General features: G+C 38.5%; 1 protein-coding gene across 2 annotated transcripts in view; it reads right to left on the bottom strand.

The window, feature by feature from the left end:
- LOC121959730 (seizure 6-like protein) overlaps nt 1–18,867 on the bottom strand; it is a 67,419-nt gene that overhangs the window by 10,769 nt on the left and 37,783 nt on the right. For both annotated transcript variants that reach the window (XM_042509200.1, XM_042509202.1), the window contains exons 2-10: nt 14,793–15,269; nt 13,158–13,297; nt 9,912–10,107; nt 6,460–6,645; nt 6,122–6,293; nt 5,869–6,035; nt 4,444–4,638; nt 3,718–3,856; nt 2,312–2,508 (exon numbers count right to left, since the gene is read on the bottom strand). In XM_042509200.1, coding sequence (XP_042365134.1) covers nt 2,312–2,508; nt 3,718–3,856; nt 4,444–4,638; nt 5,869–6,035; nt 6,122–6,293; nt 6,460–6,645; nt 9,912–10,107; nt 13,158–13,297; nt 14,793–15,269 — 1,869 coding nt within the window. The remainder of the gene's footprint in view (nt 1–2,311; nt 2,509–3,717; nt 3,857–4,443; nt 4,639–5,868; nt 6,036–6,121; nt 6,294–6,459; nt 6,646–9,911; nt 10,108–13,157; nt 13,298–14,792; nt 15,270–18,867) is intronic.

Here is an 18,867-nt window from a genome sequence, read left to right as displayed (position 1 = left end):
TATTGCAATTCATGGAACTTTTCTTTCCATGTTAGTCTTTTTTTCTATGTTTTTGAAAGAAATGGCACCAGTTTTGCTGATGGATCAAAGCTTTAAATATTTGTGAAAAGCATCTGAACGCAGTCAGTCCAGTTTTCAAAGGATGAATCAATAATTAAAACAAATGTTAGTTTTCGCTTTATTTGAGCGGTTATTTTATCTCAAAGGAAATCATTATTAATTATATTTTTGGTAGAGATTTCCTGCCGAGAAACGATTACATAACAGTTACATGAACTCGGCTGCAGATTTCTGTCATGTTTTCTCACAAGCTTTTCTTCCCCTTTTTCATTCATTTTGTTGCAGCACGTTTGTTTATTTGTGTGTTTTCTAACGTCTCGAGTGTATAACAAAGGAAGAACAAAACAAATCCACCTCCGCTATCTGTGAACGCCAAGAAGCAAACACACAACATTAATGGCATTTACGCTCTTTAAAGACAGAGGAAGAAAAATCTTTACGCAGCCTGGAGAGACGTGTGAGTAAGTAGCCTGGTGTGTGTGTGTGTGTGTGTGTGTGTGTGTCAGCATAATGTATATTTGATGATTGATCGGGCAGCGTACAGTGTTGCATTACAGCGTACAGTATAATAGGCCTACAGGGATTTGTAAGTTGGAGTTCCTGGATCAATTATTCATTCTCTATTGACTCGCTTCTCCTCCTCTGTGCTGCTGCCTGAGTGTGTGTGCTGGTAATTTATTCAGAGAGCAAACACACACACACACACACACACACACACACACACACACACACACACACGCACACACACACACACACACACACACACACACGCACACACACAACAAAAGAGAGTAGCCTGCGTATTCATGCTGCGTCTACTTGATTTACTCCTCTGGGAAACGTGCGCAGTGTCAGGAGGGTGACAAGTAAATTGGACAGCGTCCGTCCCGGTGTAAATTGGAGTCAGGTGTCGGGTATGTGGAGCGCCGCAGATAGCGGGAAAAAAGCAGGAATTGAGCTTATTGGGCTGCTTGTTAAACTGTGTGTGTGTGTGTGTGTGTGTGTGTGTGTGTGTGTGTGTGTGTGTGTGTGTGTGTGTGTGTGTGTGTGTGTGGATGAGAGCCGTTGTGAGGCCCTGAAACAAATAGGACGTGATTGAATAAGGGCAAAAAGGAGACACAAATAAAGATGAGAGGGGAGGAAGAGGGGAGACGAGGAACGGAGTCGGCAGTTTGAGGAGAAAAAGGAGGAATTTAAATGAAAGTTAACATTTTCAGGATAACGCTCACGTTAGTTCATATTTTTCTTATTGTCAACAAATCTCATAAAAAAACACCAACAATAGGCAGGTTTCTATTAACCCTCAAGTTGTGCAAATTGAAATATGCAAAAAAACAAACTTCCATTTATTGTAATAAAAGTTTTATGTTTGCACAAGTTGAGTTTCCATTAATCCTAAAATTGTGCAAATTGAAATTGTGAATATAAAACACGCCTCTGTAAATAAGCTATATAAAAAAGAGTAAAACTAGAAAAAAAAAAAGACATACAAATAAGCCAAATAAAATAAGAAAATAATCTGCAAGTAATAAAAAAAAAAATTAAAAAAGAAAAGTTAAAAAGTTGTTTATTCCTCAGGAGGTTTTTACCAGGAGCTGAATTATTCTGAATAATAATTTAACATTCATGTATAAGAGACAAAATAACACATTAAATAAAAAAAAAGAAAAGGAAAAAAACAAAGTCTCTTCTGAAATAGCAAGAAATGAGTAAAAAGGTAAAAGAAAACGATCTGTAAATAAGATTAAAATAAAAAATTAACTTCCAAATAGGCAAAAAAGAAGGAAAAAAGTGTTGGAGGTTTTTACCAGCAGCTGACTAATAATAATAATAATAATAATAATAATAATAATAATAATAATAATAATAAATAATAATAAATAATAAAAATAATAATAAAAATAATACATTCATAAAAAGTCTTTTTTAATTTATGAATGTTAAAATATTATTTTTTGTGTGTTGTGTAAAGGGGACATGCAAAATAATAACTTCATTGTGTGGTCTAAGCTAATAAGAGACAAAATAAACACATTAAAATAAAAAAAAGAGAAAGAAACAAAAACAGTCTCTCCCATTTTTAAGGACTGACATCTCCAGCGGGGAAGCGGAGAGCCAAAGACAGGAAGTCAGAGTAGTGAGAGTCGGCGTTGGTTGGTTCGCTGACAGTAAGAAAAACAGAGCGAGCAGCGTTGTCTTCATGTTTTCACAGTAACGACAGAAAAGCCTCTGCGCTGCAGTTTGAACTCACCCATGTAGTTGATGATGAAGCCCTCGCCCTTCCCGAAGACGAGCCCGGCCGGGTCGGAGTGGAAGGTGACGGTCAGGTCGGGGGTGGTGGAGGACAGTTTGAAGGGGCTGCTCCCGCCCACGTAGCGCCCCAGGATACGGGTGGTGACCTCGTCGCCGTCGGTGATGGTCAGCATGTCGCTGTCGCTGATGTTGAGTCTGCGGACAGACGGAGAGAGAGTTTACAGGTCGTGATGAGTCACGGCGCAGTCGTGTCCGCCGCCGCCTGCGTGGGAGGCGAGACGACCTCAGGGGCTAAAACGCCGCATTCACCCACAGGATGCGTGCTGCTGTAAACACACCGCCGCGCTGCTGTTGTTTGTTTGAGCACACAGGCCGGAGATGACGCAGTCAGTGAAAACTGTAAATCTGTAAATGTGATATGACAGAAATCTACCAAAAGACTGAGGGATGTAACTGGATTAGCGCTCACAGGGAGTGTGGCGAAAGTCGTCAGATCCATTTTTAGAGCGCAGAAAAACATCGTTTAATGTGGAAAGAATGAAAATGAATTTTAAAGATCCAGCTGTTGATACTGAAACTGTGATTATTGTTACATTATATCCTGATATTCCCTCATTTATGCTTTAAACCTTTGTTACATGAGTAATTTGGCGTGATTTCTTTCAAAAATGTAGGAAGAGATTAGCAAGCAACTTATTAGTAAAAAGTTATAAAAAAATGATCTGCCAATAAGCTAAAAAAGATTTTTTAAAAAAACCAAATCAGATTTTAAAAAAAACAGATTGTACATGCAAATAAGCAAAAAAAAGAAAAAAACCAAACCAAAACATTAAGAAAATGACCTGCAAATAAGCAAAAAAAGAAAAAAAAAAAAAACCAAAACAATCAGAAAATGACCTGCAAATAAGTAAAAAAAAAAAAAAAAATAAACCAAAACAAAAAATGTGCAAATAAAAAAAAAAAAAAAAAAAGTGAAAAAAAAAAAAACAATGCAAAAAAAAAAAAAAAAAAAAAAAAAAAACAAACAAAAATCCCTCAAAGAAGTGCTAAAATCTCAGAGGGTTAAATTAGGGATTCACATGGACGTTCCTGGACACGAACCAGAGAGACAGACGAGATTTTCACTCCTGCAGCCTCACAGCGGCCGCTGACAGTCCGGCACAGAGACGAGGTCAGAGCGAAGTTATCCGCTCGCTCTCTCATGATGTCGAGTTTGAGATTTAACGGTTCAGTTTGAGCTGGAAGAGAAATATCAATAGACGGCGAGCTGGACCCCTCGCTGAGCCTCCGCATGCATTTTTAATAACATTTGGTTCTCGGTGGAGCCAAAACTTTGGATCAGAAGTTTCCGTGTTTACGAGTCTGAGCGTGTGTGTGTGTGTGTGTGTGTGTGTGTGTTCTCACAGCTGTACGTCGAGCAGCACCCGTTTGTCCTCCCCGACGTGTATCCTCCAGCTGCAGTCCTCTCCCTCTCCGTACCACTCCGGCCAGTTTGGAGACAGGATCACCCCACCGGGACCAGTCAGGTCCCCCCCGCACTGAGCTGCAGAGACAGAGAGGACGGGGTTAATTTCTCAGATTTGTAGCCTGAAATGTCTGTGTTTCCCCAGTTTAACCCCTTCAAAACTGCCCAAAAATGGCTTGTTTTTTTTTTCCAAAAAGCAGCTTAATAATAAATGGTCCAAAAAAAAAAAAAAAAAGTAAAAAAAAAAAAAAAAAATTCCTAAAAATAAGCCAAAAGAAAAAAGAAAAATCTACCAACAAAAAAAGGAGCAAAAAAATAAATATATATATATTTTCCTATAACATAAATCTTTTCTTATTTTTCTTGAGTTTTAAGTTCCTTTAAACCGACTTTTATTTGTTTGTTTATAAATAAGTACTTTATAAATAAGGCTATAACAACAACAATAAATAATAACAATTTATAATAATAATAATAATAATAATAATATCGGATACAGTTTTATTTATCACTAATATTATTATATTTTATTATTGTATTTATTATTTCATTATTATAAATATTTACATCAAGTTTTTGCAGTAAAGATTTGCTGAATCAGATAAAAATCTGTAAAATGTATTTTTATTCCCATGAGTCCTGTTGTCTCGGCGCCTCGGCGTCACCTTTGCACAGCGGCTCCGTGTCGTTCCAGTACGGGTCCCTCGCACTGATGCACTCGATGACAGGCGGGCCTTGTTCCAGAGCGTGACCCGGGTCACACGTGAACTGGATCACGGCTCCGACGCCGTACAGCGGGTCAGAGGTGGTGAAGTTCCCGTTCTGCAGGTACGGCTCGTAACAGTGGCCGCGCTCGAAAGCTGGAGGACAGAAAAAAAACAGATTCTGTCATCGCTGTGAGGCCTCGCCGTAATTTCCATCAGCAGACGCCGAAGATTATTATTAACATCTCCGTGCTGTGATTTCTTTGTCTCCTCGCTGATGAGGACAAACACGTTGGACGGGATCTCTGCGTCCCCCAACAATCAGCCTCCGACTGAAAGCTCAGATTATGTCGGACGAGCGTCCCACTTCACAACGATGCAGCCAAAATCGACTTGGCAGAGCCCGACGTGAGCGGAAACACAGAGCCTCAAATCCTCCCTGCTTCGTTTACATCATTACACATAATTATAGAAAAATGACAATACGTCTTTGAACTGAGCTGCAGGTATTTTTAGATCCACGGCGGGGACACTCTGCCGCTCTGCACGGGGGACACAAATACAACAGGAGGACAGGGGCCCGTCACAGCAGTCCTTTACATGTTTTAGGATTTTAGGACATTTCAAAGACTTTAGGACATTTCTAGATTTTTTAAATGTTTCTTGGATTTTAGGACAGTTCTAGGACTTTAGGACATTTTTAGGATTTTGGGACATTTCAAAGACTTTAGGACATTTGAAAGACTTTAGGACATTTTTAGATTTTTGAATATTTCTTGGATTTTGGGACAGTTCTAGGATTTTAGAACATTTTTAGGATTTCACGACATTTCTTCGATATTAGGACATTTCACATATTTCTACGATTTTAGGACATTTTAAAAACTTCAGGACATTTCGAAGATTTTAGGACATTCCTAGGATTTTGGAAGTTTCTCAGATTTAGGTCATTTGTAAGAATTTAGGACATTTCTAGGATTTAGGACTTCCAAAGATTTCAGGATATTTTGGGGGGGATTTCTGGATGTTTCTTGGATTTTAGGACATTTCTAGTATTTTAGGACCTTTCTAGGATTTAGGACTTTTCCAGGATTTTAGGACATCTTTGGGGGGATTTTTGGACATTTCTTGGATATTAGGACATTTCTAGGATTTTAGGACATTAGTGTCTGAGGTAGGACCTCTGTCGGGGTGTGGGGGATTGTCCACTGGTACTTTTTTGATCCATAAGCTCTATGTTGATGCTGTTTTATTCACTCTGACACCTCATGGAGACTAAAAGCACAAAAACTATTCACAGAGTGAATCACTTTATTTTTATTGCGAGTTGGAAAATTTCGGGGGCTGTAAGTTGAGCATCACTGCTGTACAGTTTTGGTTCTGTACCTTCGTAGCGGATGTTGAATCCCGTGTTGTGGTTGGGCTGATCAGTGATGAACTGGATCCTCACAGCTGGTCCTTCACTGATCACGCCCTCAAAAGGGATCTGTCCTCCGCGGCCCGAGTCGAACAGCACCACAGAGCCGGCGTCCAGCCCGCTCCACAGCACCAGCCTGCGGGGACAAACACGAAAGAAAACACACTTCAGAGGGTGAAAACACAAAGTACATTTACTCAGTTACACTAAACACACTCCTACCTGTCTGTGGGTCCCAGAGCCAGTCTCTCCAGGTGGAGGTGCAGCCTCTGGTCCTTGGGAGCCTCCAGGGACCAGGAGCAGGATCGGTCCTGGGTGGCGTTGGGCCCGTGGTGAGGGGACGGTGACAGCACCCGCCCGACCGTGGCGTTCTTCACGGTGCCTCCACACAGAGCTGCAGACAGGACGGTCACTCTGAGACTTCATATGTTGTGTTTAAGAGCCTCAGACTTTGGGGATAAGACTTCCCTCTGATTTCCCAAAAACTGTCTAAAAACCAGATTTAAACTAAGTCTGCAGGCTCTAACTAAACCCTTCGTCTTCACAGCAGCAGCACTCACCTCTGCAGGTGGGCACCTTGCCGCTCCACACGGGCAGCGAGGCGTTGAGGCAGGTGAGCAGCGGCTCCCCCTGCAGGTGGTAACCCATGTGGCAGTGAAAGCGGGCGTTTCCTCCGGGGAGCAGGTCGAGCACGGACACCTCCCCGAAGTGAGGCCTCTTTGGGAGGGAGCAGCTCAGCCTGAAGACTGAACACACACACACACACACACACACACACACACACACACACACACACACACACACACACACACACACACACACACACACACACACACACACACACACACACACACGTAGAGAGAAACCCGGGAGGTTAATAAGTGCATGTTTACAGTAACACTTTGCTGCTATAACTTTTGTTTTTATTGCTGCATAACAGGAACAACTATTAATATTAATACTACAAAAAATACTACTACGACTTCTACGTACAGCATGATTTTAACCCTTTAACGCTAGTTTTCTTGTGCTGCGTCCAGACGTCTTTCATACCCTCTGCAGCTGAGAAAACAGGTTTGATTTCTTTTGAAAACACAGAAAAACAAACTTGGCTAAAAAATTTCCTGCAAACTGAAAAAAACAGTAAAAAAAGGGGGAAAACTTTACTAAAAACTTAAAAAATAACCTTAAAATTAGGTATAGAGGGAATTCTTGAATATTACTTATTAAAAAAAAAAAATTAAATTCAAACTAGGGAAAATGTCCAGAAAACATTTATAATTGTAATATATTTGAAATTATGTTAACTAACTTTTCTGTCTTTTTGTCTTTCTGTCTCTTTCTCTGAAATCTAATCTGTGTTGAGTTCAAGTGCACGTTTATGCAAAATTTGAAGAAATTCCCCGAAGCTGTTGTTGGAATATCGCTTTCATGATAAAGGGACACGCATATATACTGACGACCTGAAAACATAATGCCTCTGCGCCCTGAATCTGCGTTTATGCTGCTTCATCTGAGCAGAAGATTTCCGTTAGTCTTAATTAAAGTCGTTTGTAAATGAGCAGTTTAGGTCCGTGTTTCTGTTTGGAGGATCACTTGAGAAATCCGACTCCCTCGGCTGAATTTTAATGAAATAATCGTAATTAAATAAGCTTTGTGAGCTGTGAGTGATGATATTCCTGCTCTGTTTGTGTTGATTTTATTTCCTTGGCTCTGTTTTTCACGCCTCATCTCTGCCTGGTATTTTAACCCTTTATCACCTGATCAGCTTCAGTCGGTTGGTTTTATTTTCCTCAAAAACTTGGGAAGAAAATGAAATGCAATAATTAGTGAAATGTGACATGGAAACAAAATTATTTGGATATATAATATCATACAAAAAAGAGGAAAAATAACCAAACAACTATATTTACAATTATCTTAATTAATTATTAAAGAGAAAAACGGAAAAATGTATATGTTTAATTTTTTAGCACTTTCTTAAAGTGTTTTTTTTTTCTTGCTTATTTTCAGGTTCTCTTCTAATAATAATAATAATAATGATGATGATAATAATAATAATGATAATAATACATTTTATCTACAGAGTGCTTTTCAGGCACTCAAAGACACTTTACAAAAGTAAAACAATAGATTATAAAATAGTGTATACTAAAATACACAAAACATTAAAATTCCTGCTGCATTAATCACACAAATCAGATCAGTTTGGAGTCCAAGTTTGTGCAAAACTGGCAAGAAATTAACTACAAAAAAAGTTAAAGAAAAGAAAAAAAAGTGAAATTTGATATGGAAAATAATTAAGTGGATAATTACTGTCCAGACAATTATGTGTATAATTCTGTCAATTATAAATGTAATTTCATTTTATTTAAATTATGTTGCAGAAAAAAAATACTTTTTAATTTTTTTTCGCACTTTCACAGGTCATTTTGTTTTTTTTTTTCTTATTTAATAATTATCTTGTATTGTTATTATCATTATTATTATTATTAATAATATTTGAGTCCAAGTGGACGTTCGTGCCAATTGACAAGAAATGAACCACAAAAATTACTAAAAATTAAAATTAGAAACAAAATTAACTGGATAATTACTGTAGGGACAACTATATTTTTAATTCTGATAATTAGATTTTTTTAAAATTATGTCTAAATAATAAATTATGTTCTCAAAAAGGGATTTTTTTTCAGCATTTTTTGGTCTTTTTTTCAACTTTTTTTCTTGTTTATTTTCAGGTAATTTTCTGATAATTTTTTAAAAGCTTATTTCCTGCTGTTTATTGAGCAATTTCTTATTTAGCTACTTTTTGCCCTCTTCCTGTGTTGTGGAAAGAAATCAAGCCAATGTGCTCAGTTTTTAAAGGGTTAATCTGCGTCAGTGAAACTCTGCGTCTCTGTGGTTTTACCCTCCGCTGATGTGAGAGGATTAGATGGCTGTGATCAATGGCAAAGGTGAGTCTTAACCCTCTGACGCTTCCCCCTTTTCAGTCGCTGTCATATCCATTACAGTCACACACACACACACACACACACACACACACACACACACACACACACTCACGCTCTATACAAATTCCCATATTCTCAGCCCGCTAATGAGACGAGAGCTAATTAATCAGAGCTCTCATCAGCTAATTCACACGACAGATTCAATCAGCGCGCTAAGTGATTAAAGGAGAAGATTTCTGATGATGCAATTAGCACGAATGTACAGAGCACTAACGGCCGCAGGCCCCACTGAAGAACTCGCTCTTACTGAATTTGTATAGCGTGTTTAACCCTTTGAAACCTGAGCTAACTGGCTTGATTTCTCCTAAAATTATGGAAAGTAAGGCAACGAGCATCAAAAGAAATTACCCGAAATTAGCAAGAAATTAGAGTGCAAGAAAATTACCTGAAAATTATATTTAAAAAAATACGAAATAATATAAAAACTATATTAAAAAACACTAATATTAAATACATAAATAACTACTTTTTGAAAATTCTTTATCGACTAATGTCATGAAATTTTTGGAGCATTTCAAGTTTTCCACATATACATATAACATGAAAAAAGGACATTTGATTTTAAACAACCCACAGAGGTAACATACGGCTGTAAATACACGATTAAATGATATAAAAATAAATAATACGAAAATAGTAAAATAAATATTTTTTTAATCTAAACTGACAGCGTCATGACATTCCTTGATGTGATAACATTTACATACTTATATATAGTGAAATAAATAAGGAAATGGATGGGGTCTCAACAAGTTTTGAGTTATTTACATATCAAGTATTCATTTTCTTTTTCTTATTTTTAGGTCATTTTCTTCTTGTTAATTTATGGGCCATGTCTTGTTAAATTGCTCTTTGCCTTCTGAAAAGATTAGTTCAACAGCAGATTTAAAATGTTTTTTTGTTTTTTAACCATCTCTCTTACAAAGAGACACATGCACTGTCTCTGTCTTTCTATATTTGTGAGAAAATGTATTTATGAATATTAAAATGTGCAGACTCACTCTGGTAGTGCAGCTGGAAGATGCCCATACTGGCCTCGGGTGCAGAGCGGTAGTACACGGATAGCGTGTTGGTGGGACTGCGGATCACCTGACCCTCGACCAGCAGCGTGTGATTGGCCAGGACCAGCAGGGCGCCTCGTTCATCTGCACCCCTGATGGACAGCTGCTCGCCCTCTGACAGGTTCACACTCTTCACCTGAACACACACACCAGGACGCCAGTTAAGACAGAAGACAAAGAAAATACTTTTTTTAGTTACTATTAGGGGCCTTCTCAGCATTTAGTCTTGAAATCTGCCTTTCCATGCACAGACAGCTGATATCCTGCCCCCTGGTGGTCGGCTCAGTCAGAGTGTGAAACCAGCTCTAGTCTCTCTCTTGGCATGGAGCTCACTGGGAGAGTGACATAAAATAACGTATAGGGGTAAAATATGGCTGTAAAATATGATTAAAGATATTTTAAAAAGAAAAATTGAAATAATAAAAAAATAAATATTGACAATGACGGTATCCAAAAAACCACATCGATAGCATGTGGTAAAAGGTGATCTAAAAAAGTATCAGGAAATAGTAATTAGGAAATTTTATTTTGCTTCCACTCTGAAGGGCATCGACCCCTTAACAGAGTTTGTTTGAGCTCAGATGATAAATAATTTAGGAAAGGGCTCCAGATCTTAAGAAATTAGTCCTCATTATCCCTCAGGACAGCACATATTCTTTCATGAGGTAATGTTTTGTCTGTTTTCTTCAGACATTGCAGTTGGTAAATAAAAGCAAATGGTGCTCAGGCTGCATTTAAAAGATACTATAAAGGCAGGTTTGTTATTGCTCCTCATTAATCTGAGAAAGACAGAAACACTTACACCGAGAGCTTTTAAAAACTTACTGAAAGATCACAAATACCTGACAAGAAACGGTGTGATGCTGACCTTTTTATGCGTAATTTTAACAGTCAAGTTTTACTTTACGGGTCTATAAGCTGTTAGACTGATACAGTGGTGGAAGAGACATTCAGACCCTTACTGAATACATTACAGTAAAATACTCTGGTACAAGTAAAAGTCCTGCATTAAAAATAATACTAAAGTAAAAGTAAGAAAGTATTATAATGGATATGTACATAAAGTATTAAAAGTAAAAGTACTCAAAAATGAAAAGTATTAAAAAGTATTAAAGTATACAAAAAAGCAAAATAGAAGAAAAAACACCCCCAAACTAAAAAAAAAACACAAAACAAAACTCAGAATTAGTTAAAAAAGAAAAAAGAATTACACAAAATTATTACTTAAAAAGGAAAAAACACAAAATGATTAAAAAAAGAAAACAAATAACTAAAAAAATACAGAAAAATATACAGACCCCAAACCCAAAATTGCTTTAAAAATATAAAAATAAATAAATAACTCGAAAGACAAAAAAGAAAAAAACACATCCCCCTGAATTAAATATAATTTTCTGTAAATCCACTAAACTAAAACTAAAATGTCATATTTTATAAACTAATGTTTTTTTAAGCAAAAATATTAATTTGTAAAGAAACTAAAGCTGTCATAAATGTAGTGAAGTGAAAAGTACAATATTTCCACCTGAGCTGTAGCAGAGTAGAAGTATAAAGTAGCATGAAAAAGTACCTCAAATTCATACTTTGGTGCAGTACTTGAGTAAATGTACTTAGTTACATTCCACCACTGTATTCCTATATTTTTTTAAATATATTTTAATAAATTGAGTGTTGTTTTTGCTTTGGTTGAGGGGGCTGCGTGTGCACGTCTGCAGCAGAACATTAAAGGTTCTGCAGGTACAGAGACAGTAAATCTTTAAAAATCAGCTCGAATAAACGTCTCAAATTCAGCTGTACCTCATTTTGTGTCTTGTTCAGATGGAGAAGCTGAAGTCCTGAGTGTCTGCAGCAGAGAATCGTCTCCGTTTTTGTCTCCGCATTTCAATTTGCATCATGATGTTGCAAATTCCTCAAAGAGTGTAGCTCTCGTTCCAAAATGTGCTGATAGTTGTCCCACGTTAGAGGGAAAAACAATCCATTTTGTCATTTTGTTTTGGTAATTTATGAAATCTGTGTGGCGTACCAATAAAACTGTCAGCTGCAGGGATCCGAAATTACATCCTGTGTTTGTGTGCTTGTGCCGCTATCCTTGTGAGGACCGTCTCGAGGTTGAAACTATTGAGGACACGAGGACACTTACAGTCAGAATTAGGTTAGATTAGATTATCATACAGTTAGACTACATCCCAGGATTACTGTCAGGCAGGCAGACGGCACAGAGTCCCCCTTAGTGGACACAACCAGTTCAAAAACGTCCCACTGTCCATCAACGTCCTCAGCACCACCCAGGCTGAACACGCGTGACTGCGTTTCGTTCTCACTGTTCAGCAAAGTACCGTTGTAACACGTGTGGATTATTTCATGATGGACATGTGCAACTGATGAATGAATGCATTTATTGTTTTTTAACTGGTATTTTTACTGTGTGTGCATTGTTGTTTTTATTGTTTTGAAGACATTTTTTTAACTAACTATTGCACCTTATTTTTATTGCACCTTGTTTTTTACTATTGCACCTGTTTTTACATATTATTGCAACTTGTTTTTTTTAATGTACTATTGCACCTTGTTTTGCTTAAGTTTCCCCATTGTGGGACTAAGAAAGGACGATCTTATCTTATTCCTGCACAGTTTCTGCGTGTGTCATGGGGCAGTCTTCTGCTCTGGGACACTGTTTTCATGACTGGGCGTACCTGGTGCACAGCAGTGTTTGGGTAGTTGGAGCACAGCAGCATCGTTTTGTAACAAGATGATCAATGTTTTTCACTTTACGTCAGTCGTTTTGATGTTTTGGCTGATCGGTGTGTTGTGAAACATTTTCCATATTTCATTTAGCACACCTTGTCTTTGTCGTATACATGTTCTCTGTTGTATATATTGTATTTTTATGTAGAGATATTTCCAGCGCAGTGCTGCAGGCGGCTAACAAGCGTCTCTTTACTGGATGTAGAGAAATGTTGAGTGTGTGACAAACAAACCCGCGCACATTCAGAGCAGAGATCAGTAGCAGCAGCTGCCACTGGGAGGCAGAGTTTCACCTGAGATCAGATCAGATCACAACACAGCGACACAAACACACCTCCCTGCAACATGATGTCCAGCATGATAACAGAGCTCACAGTCAATCTGCTCTATCTGCAGTCCGTGTGTGTGTGTGTGTGTGTGTGTGTGTGTGCTGCGGTGTACCTGCAGCTCCACGCCGTAGCCCGTGTACACGGTCACAGTGTAGGTGCAGTGTAAGAAGGCGCCGTCAGGCAGAGGGGGGTCATCAGACGAGTCGATGTATCCCTCCGGGTCGGAGAAATTCACCATGCAGCTGGACAGAGCTGAAAGTGCAGCAGAGGAGTTTATTTTGCACTGGCCTGTTTTATTTTTTATTTCCTTTTTGTTCTCAGCCTGCCTTGTAATCCCTTTAATGTGAGCCTGACTGGAAACTCATTGGAAATCCCTGCTGTGTATAATTAATGACGGAAATTACAGGGATCAAAGCAGCTACACAGCAGACACAAGGAGGCACAGCCAGCCTGTTAACAGTGACTGCAAATAAATAATCAGATTCTCCGCTCCTCCAAAGACTGATGGGAGATCAGCGATGGATGAAGAGCTCACGTCCTCACTGAATCACAATGGAAGAAAAACATCGAAATCAACACTTAAAGTCGTGCATTCATCGCGTTTCAAAAGCACAGAGGTGGAATTAAAGCATCTATGTTCATTCAAGTACTAAACTAAGCGTGATTTAAAGGTTTCAGCAAACCATGGACGCTTACATTTCCACATTATTATGTAGCAGAAATCTGAAAAGAAATCTGCTTTTTACAGCGATATTCAACAATAATGGATAACTACAAAACACCCACATTTGGTGCCTTAAAAGATGCTAAAAAACAGATGGGTTTCTGAAAAACATCCAACTTTGGTGCCCAAAAAGCTGCAAAACAGCCCCGCTTAGTGCCATTTCAATATATTGGGAAAAAATGCATTTAGTCCCCAAAAACACCACAATTTGGTACCTAAAACTCAGCTAAAAAGCAAACAAACACAAAACACCCATGTTTGCTGCCTAATAAGCTGCTGGAAACACAATGATGGGCCCCTAAGAAACCTCCATATCTGGTGCCCAGAAAGCTGCTGGAAAAACAGCAACAGGTCTCTTAAATTTTTTTTTAAGATAAGATAAGATAATCCTTTATTAGTCCCACAGTGGGGAAATTTCCAACATTGCAGCAGCAAAGGGATAGCAAAATAGCAAGATAACTGTGCAAAATAAACAATATTAATAAATAAATAAGTACAAAAACGTTAGATCACCAAAGTTTATTTTAAGCTAGTTTTTTTTTTTTTTTTTAAAAATCACCATAAATTTTAAAGGAAAAATCACCAAAACCTTTGGTTATTTTCTTGCAGCTTTTTTCTATTTCCATAAATTTTACAAGAAAAGAAAAATCACCAAAATTTACGAAAGAAAATTCAACAAGAAAATTAAAAAATAATCCTAATTTAATCCTGATTTTTAAAATCCCTACGAATTTTAAAAGAAAAATACCTAAATAAACAAAAATTCTGTTTATATTCTTTTTTTCTAATTTCTTGCTCAGTTTTTAAACCATTTCTTTATGAGTCGCTCCCATGTTTTTAAAATAAATAATAGTTTTCTCAGGTTTCAAAGGGTTAATTTCTGAAATAAGTGTCGTATAAAGCAGCATGAATTGAAAGTAATCAAGTACAAGTACCTCTAAGCTGTACTTCAGTGCAGCACTTGAGTAAATGTACTTTGTTACTTTGCCCTGCTGTGTAAGACAAGTCACAGTGAAGTTGTACCTGACGGAGGTGTCTCTGTCTCTGTCTCCGTGTCCACGTCCAGCATGGTGCCCACAGTGGTGACCTCCTCCTGCTCAGGTGTGTGTGCGTGCGTCAGCGTGTGAGGCAGCTGGGAGTGTGTGTCTGTGGGCGGAGGCTCCGTTGGAGCGCCGCCTCGGCCTGACGCTGCAGCTGACGCCGGGACTTTCACCCGCCTCAGTAATCCCCCGCTCTGATGCTCCAGGGACCGACTTCCAGGGAGGGAGCCCACGCTGAGTCCTCTGCCCAGGAGAGGGAGCAGGTTCTGGGGCAGAGCGGAGGGGAGGATCTCCCCTTTCTGGGAGACCAGACGTCCTTTCTGAGTCAGCACTGATTGGAGCAAACCTCCGGCCAACGAGCCTCTGGCTTTGGGGCTGCTGTCCTTTGTGCTGCCTGGAGTCTCTGCTGGAGTCTCTGCCGGACGCTGCGAGGAGGGGACGGCTGTGGGGACGTCTTTATCTGGAAGGAGTCAGAGAGACAATGGAGCAGTGTAACATTTCAAAGAGTAAGACGAGGCCTAACTGTCAGAGGAGGGTGGCTGTATTTTGTTTTCTTTGACCCTACCAAATCTTAAAGTATTTTTCCTTGAGCCGGCCTGAGTGATTTGGGCAAACGCAAGAGGCGTTCAACCAAAAATCTAACCGTGATTTCTGTTTTTACAGTTTCTGGCTAAAAATCACCATGAAAAAGAATGCCAAAACATAAAAAAAAGAAAATCATCAAAAATGTTTTGAAAAATACCAAAATGTAAAAAAAAAAAAAAAAAAAAAAAAGAAAAAAATGTTTGAAAAATACCAAAAATTTAAAAAGAAAACAAAATCACCAAAAATGTTTAGAGAACAAAAAGCATCACAAAATTTTTAAAGAGGGAAAAAAATAAATCACCAAAAAAAAAGGAGATCCAGACTGAACCCCCAAAATGTCCTTAAATCCAGAGAAGGAGGAATCGTCTCAAGCTGGAAGACAAAAAAAAAAAAAAAAAAAAAAAGAAGGTCTTTGAAAATGCCCAGAGAGCACGACTCTGGGTGTTTCTGTCACTGTCCTGCTGCGCTTATCAGGAGAGGGGTTATCTAGCCGGCACAGCCAGAGCTCGCTCGAGCTTACCTCCACTTTTCACACAACATACCGAGCGCGCGCACACACACACACACACACATTGGTGATGGTGTAGCAGGGAGACAGGGCAGTTAAGCATGACAGGAGCCGAGCAGAGAAGAGGGGGAGAAACTACAAAAAAAAAGAGAAATGCATAGACAGGAAAACCGCTCTGCCGTGCATGCTAAAATGCCATCTCCAGCAGCTTAGTTCAAAAACAGCACAGAGCAGCATATACACACACACACACACACACACACACACACACACTTTGCAGTCCACCCTCACAACAACCCAGCACACAGTGAAAAGCCCTCATGGTGCAGTCTCACTTTAATCTACATTAGAGTGTCATTTACGCTCTCCTCCAGCAAAAAGGAAGCACCGCTGCTGTCGTTAATATCAGCCGGGAAATAAGTCAGGGAAGATATCCTCTCCACAGCACGAGCACCTCTTTCTTCTTATTCTTTTTGTTCGGCTGTTTTTTTTTTTTTTCCACCTCAAAAAGAAAAAAAAACAGCCCCCTTTTTCTTTCTAAATTTCTGGAAAATGTACCTGCATTACTGCTGGATGTGTCAAAGCCGCCGTCAACAAGAAACTCATTTCAGCTTTCACAGCTTGCAATTACTTAGGCAGCCACTCAGCAGCAGATGTTTGACACACACACACACACACACACACACACACACACACACACACACACACACACACACACACACACACACACACACACACACACACAGAAAAACCTTTGCTCTTGATGTAGCACTACTTTGATATTCTCATTTCAAGTCATTTAATGCTAATTTTCATTTGAGTGAAAATAAAGCTACAAAACTCTGAACATTTCTGACAAACAGCCCGAGGTCCAGTGTGTAGGATTTAGCTGGATATATTGGCAGAAATGTAACAGTCATAATTAACCCTTTGAAAGCTGAGCAAACTGGCTTGATTTCTTTCAAAAATATGGGAAAAAGGCACAAGCAACTTAGCAAGAAATGACCCAAAACTGAGCAAGAAATAAGCGAAAAGTACAAGAAAATTATCTAGAAATTAACACAAAAAAAAACCCAAACTGGGAAAGTTAAAACAAATCAAAACAAAAAAGGATAATATTTTTAAATATATAATTATACACATCATTATCTACTAATGTTTTGCAATTATTGGTATGATTTTATTTTTATTTTTAAAGAAATCTAGCCAATTTGCAGAAGTTTTAAAGGGTTAAGAAAGTACTACAAAACAAATAAATACATAAATGCATACAAATTTTTTTCTGTGACATAATTTTAAATAAGAATTAAAATAATTATAAATTTAGTTCAGTTTTCTAGAAAATTTCCTTTTTTTTTTTTTAAATATGCAATAACCCCCTCACCCAATTTTTCACCTTTTACTTTATTTATTTATTTGCAATTTGCTGGATATTGCTTGTCATTTTGCTCATTGTGGCTTTTCCCGTGTTCTCAAAAGAAATCAAATATTTTTATTCCGGTTTCAGAGCTTTAAACACTGCACAGGAAAACTGATGTTGATGCAGGTATTAAAGGGTTAAAGAAGTATTTTACTGTTATAAACAGGTTTCTCATATAAAACAAAGCCCTCTCTGCAGCAGAAAGACGCAAACTTGAAATTGGTGCAACGTGACCAGAGAAAACAGAGAAAAAACGACGGAGACATTTGCTTTTGTTCAAGAGGTAGAAAACCTACAACTACCACAATGCACTGCGCGGCACGAGACCAATAAACACTCTTGCTGGTGGATGACGTCATGCAAACTCATACACGTGCAACGATGGTGGATGGTGAAACGTTGAGCTAAAACGTGTTTCTGAAAGCATTTGAGGCGAGAAAAAGGCAACTCAGTGACAGAATCTTGGTTTCATTTCTTCATTTATGTTTTTTTTTTAAAAATCAAGCCAATTTGCTCCAGATTCAAAGGGTTAAATAAGTGATTAATGCTCAAAAAACTTGCCGCTTGCAGTTTGCAATTTGAAACAAACATTTCTCAATAAAGTGAACTGCAGCTTCATCACAGGATCGATCCCAAACAGAGCGCTGTAGTGCTGCCCGCTCAGAGCTGCACTGATCGATATTTCTATAACTGTGGATCCGAATCAATAAGTGTGATGTGACGAGGGTCACCCGCAGCCGCAGACCCACAGATCAGCGCGCTCAGATGATGTGAAGCTGCAGCAGTCTGGAGTCAGACAGATCAATCTTTTTACAGTGTTTTAGTATTGAGTTTCTTTTTCTTTTGTGTCCCGGGACAGTAGAGACGGAGGGAGAGCAACACAAAAAACCCAAAAAGGACCAAAACGTCTTTTTTCCGATACCCGTTTGATTTGTCTACCTCACAGAAGAGGGTGACTCTGGAGTAGATTTTCACTCCTGTCCCATTCCATTCCCATAATGTGTTTTTAAATAATAATAATAATTATATATATTTCCATATTAAAACTATGTATGTATAAAAACTAAGCATATTTAATCAAATACACCAACGTGTTGTCAGCCCAAGTCATCACGTATTGCCAGTTTGTCAGAGGACATATTATACTCTAGGTATCCTATGTCTACATATTACGCTTTAGGTATCCTCCTGCGTCTACATATTACGCTTTAGGTATCCTGCGTCTGCTGTTGACGTAACAGGATGTTACCGTGATGTCAATGAAAGCACATATTTAGGATTAGAAAAAAACAACAAAAAACATCACGGTTTGGCTCCATAATCAAACGGGAAGCAAAAAACAGGCTCCCACATGAAAGTCCAGGGTTTGTTTGATCCGTCCACCTCCCCTCTGACCCGCCTCACTCTGCTTATTCATCGTTACCGGCAGCGTTTCAACCTGACAGCGTCCAGCAGTGTATCGATACCTGCTGATGCGCTGATATCATTATTCACATCCTTACACAGTTCTGTGTTGAGGATTTTGGTCAACAGGAAAATCTGAAT

This window comes from Plectropomus leopardus, chromosome 20 (assembly GCF_008729295.1).
Source record: "Plectropomus leopardus isolate mb chromosome 20, YSFRI_Pleo_2.0, whole genome shotgun sequence".
Taxonomy (NCBI): Eukaryota; Metazoa; Chordata; class Actinopteri; order Perciformes; family Serranidae; genus Plectropomus; species Plectropomus leopardus.
The sequence above is the reverse complement of the archived record's forward strand: the minus strand, read 5'-3'. Positions and strand labels throughout refer to the sequence as shown.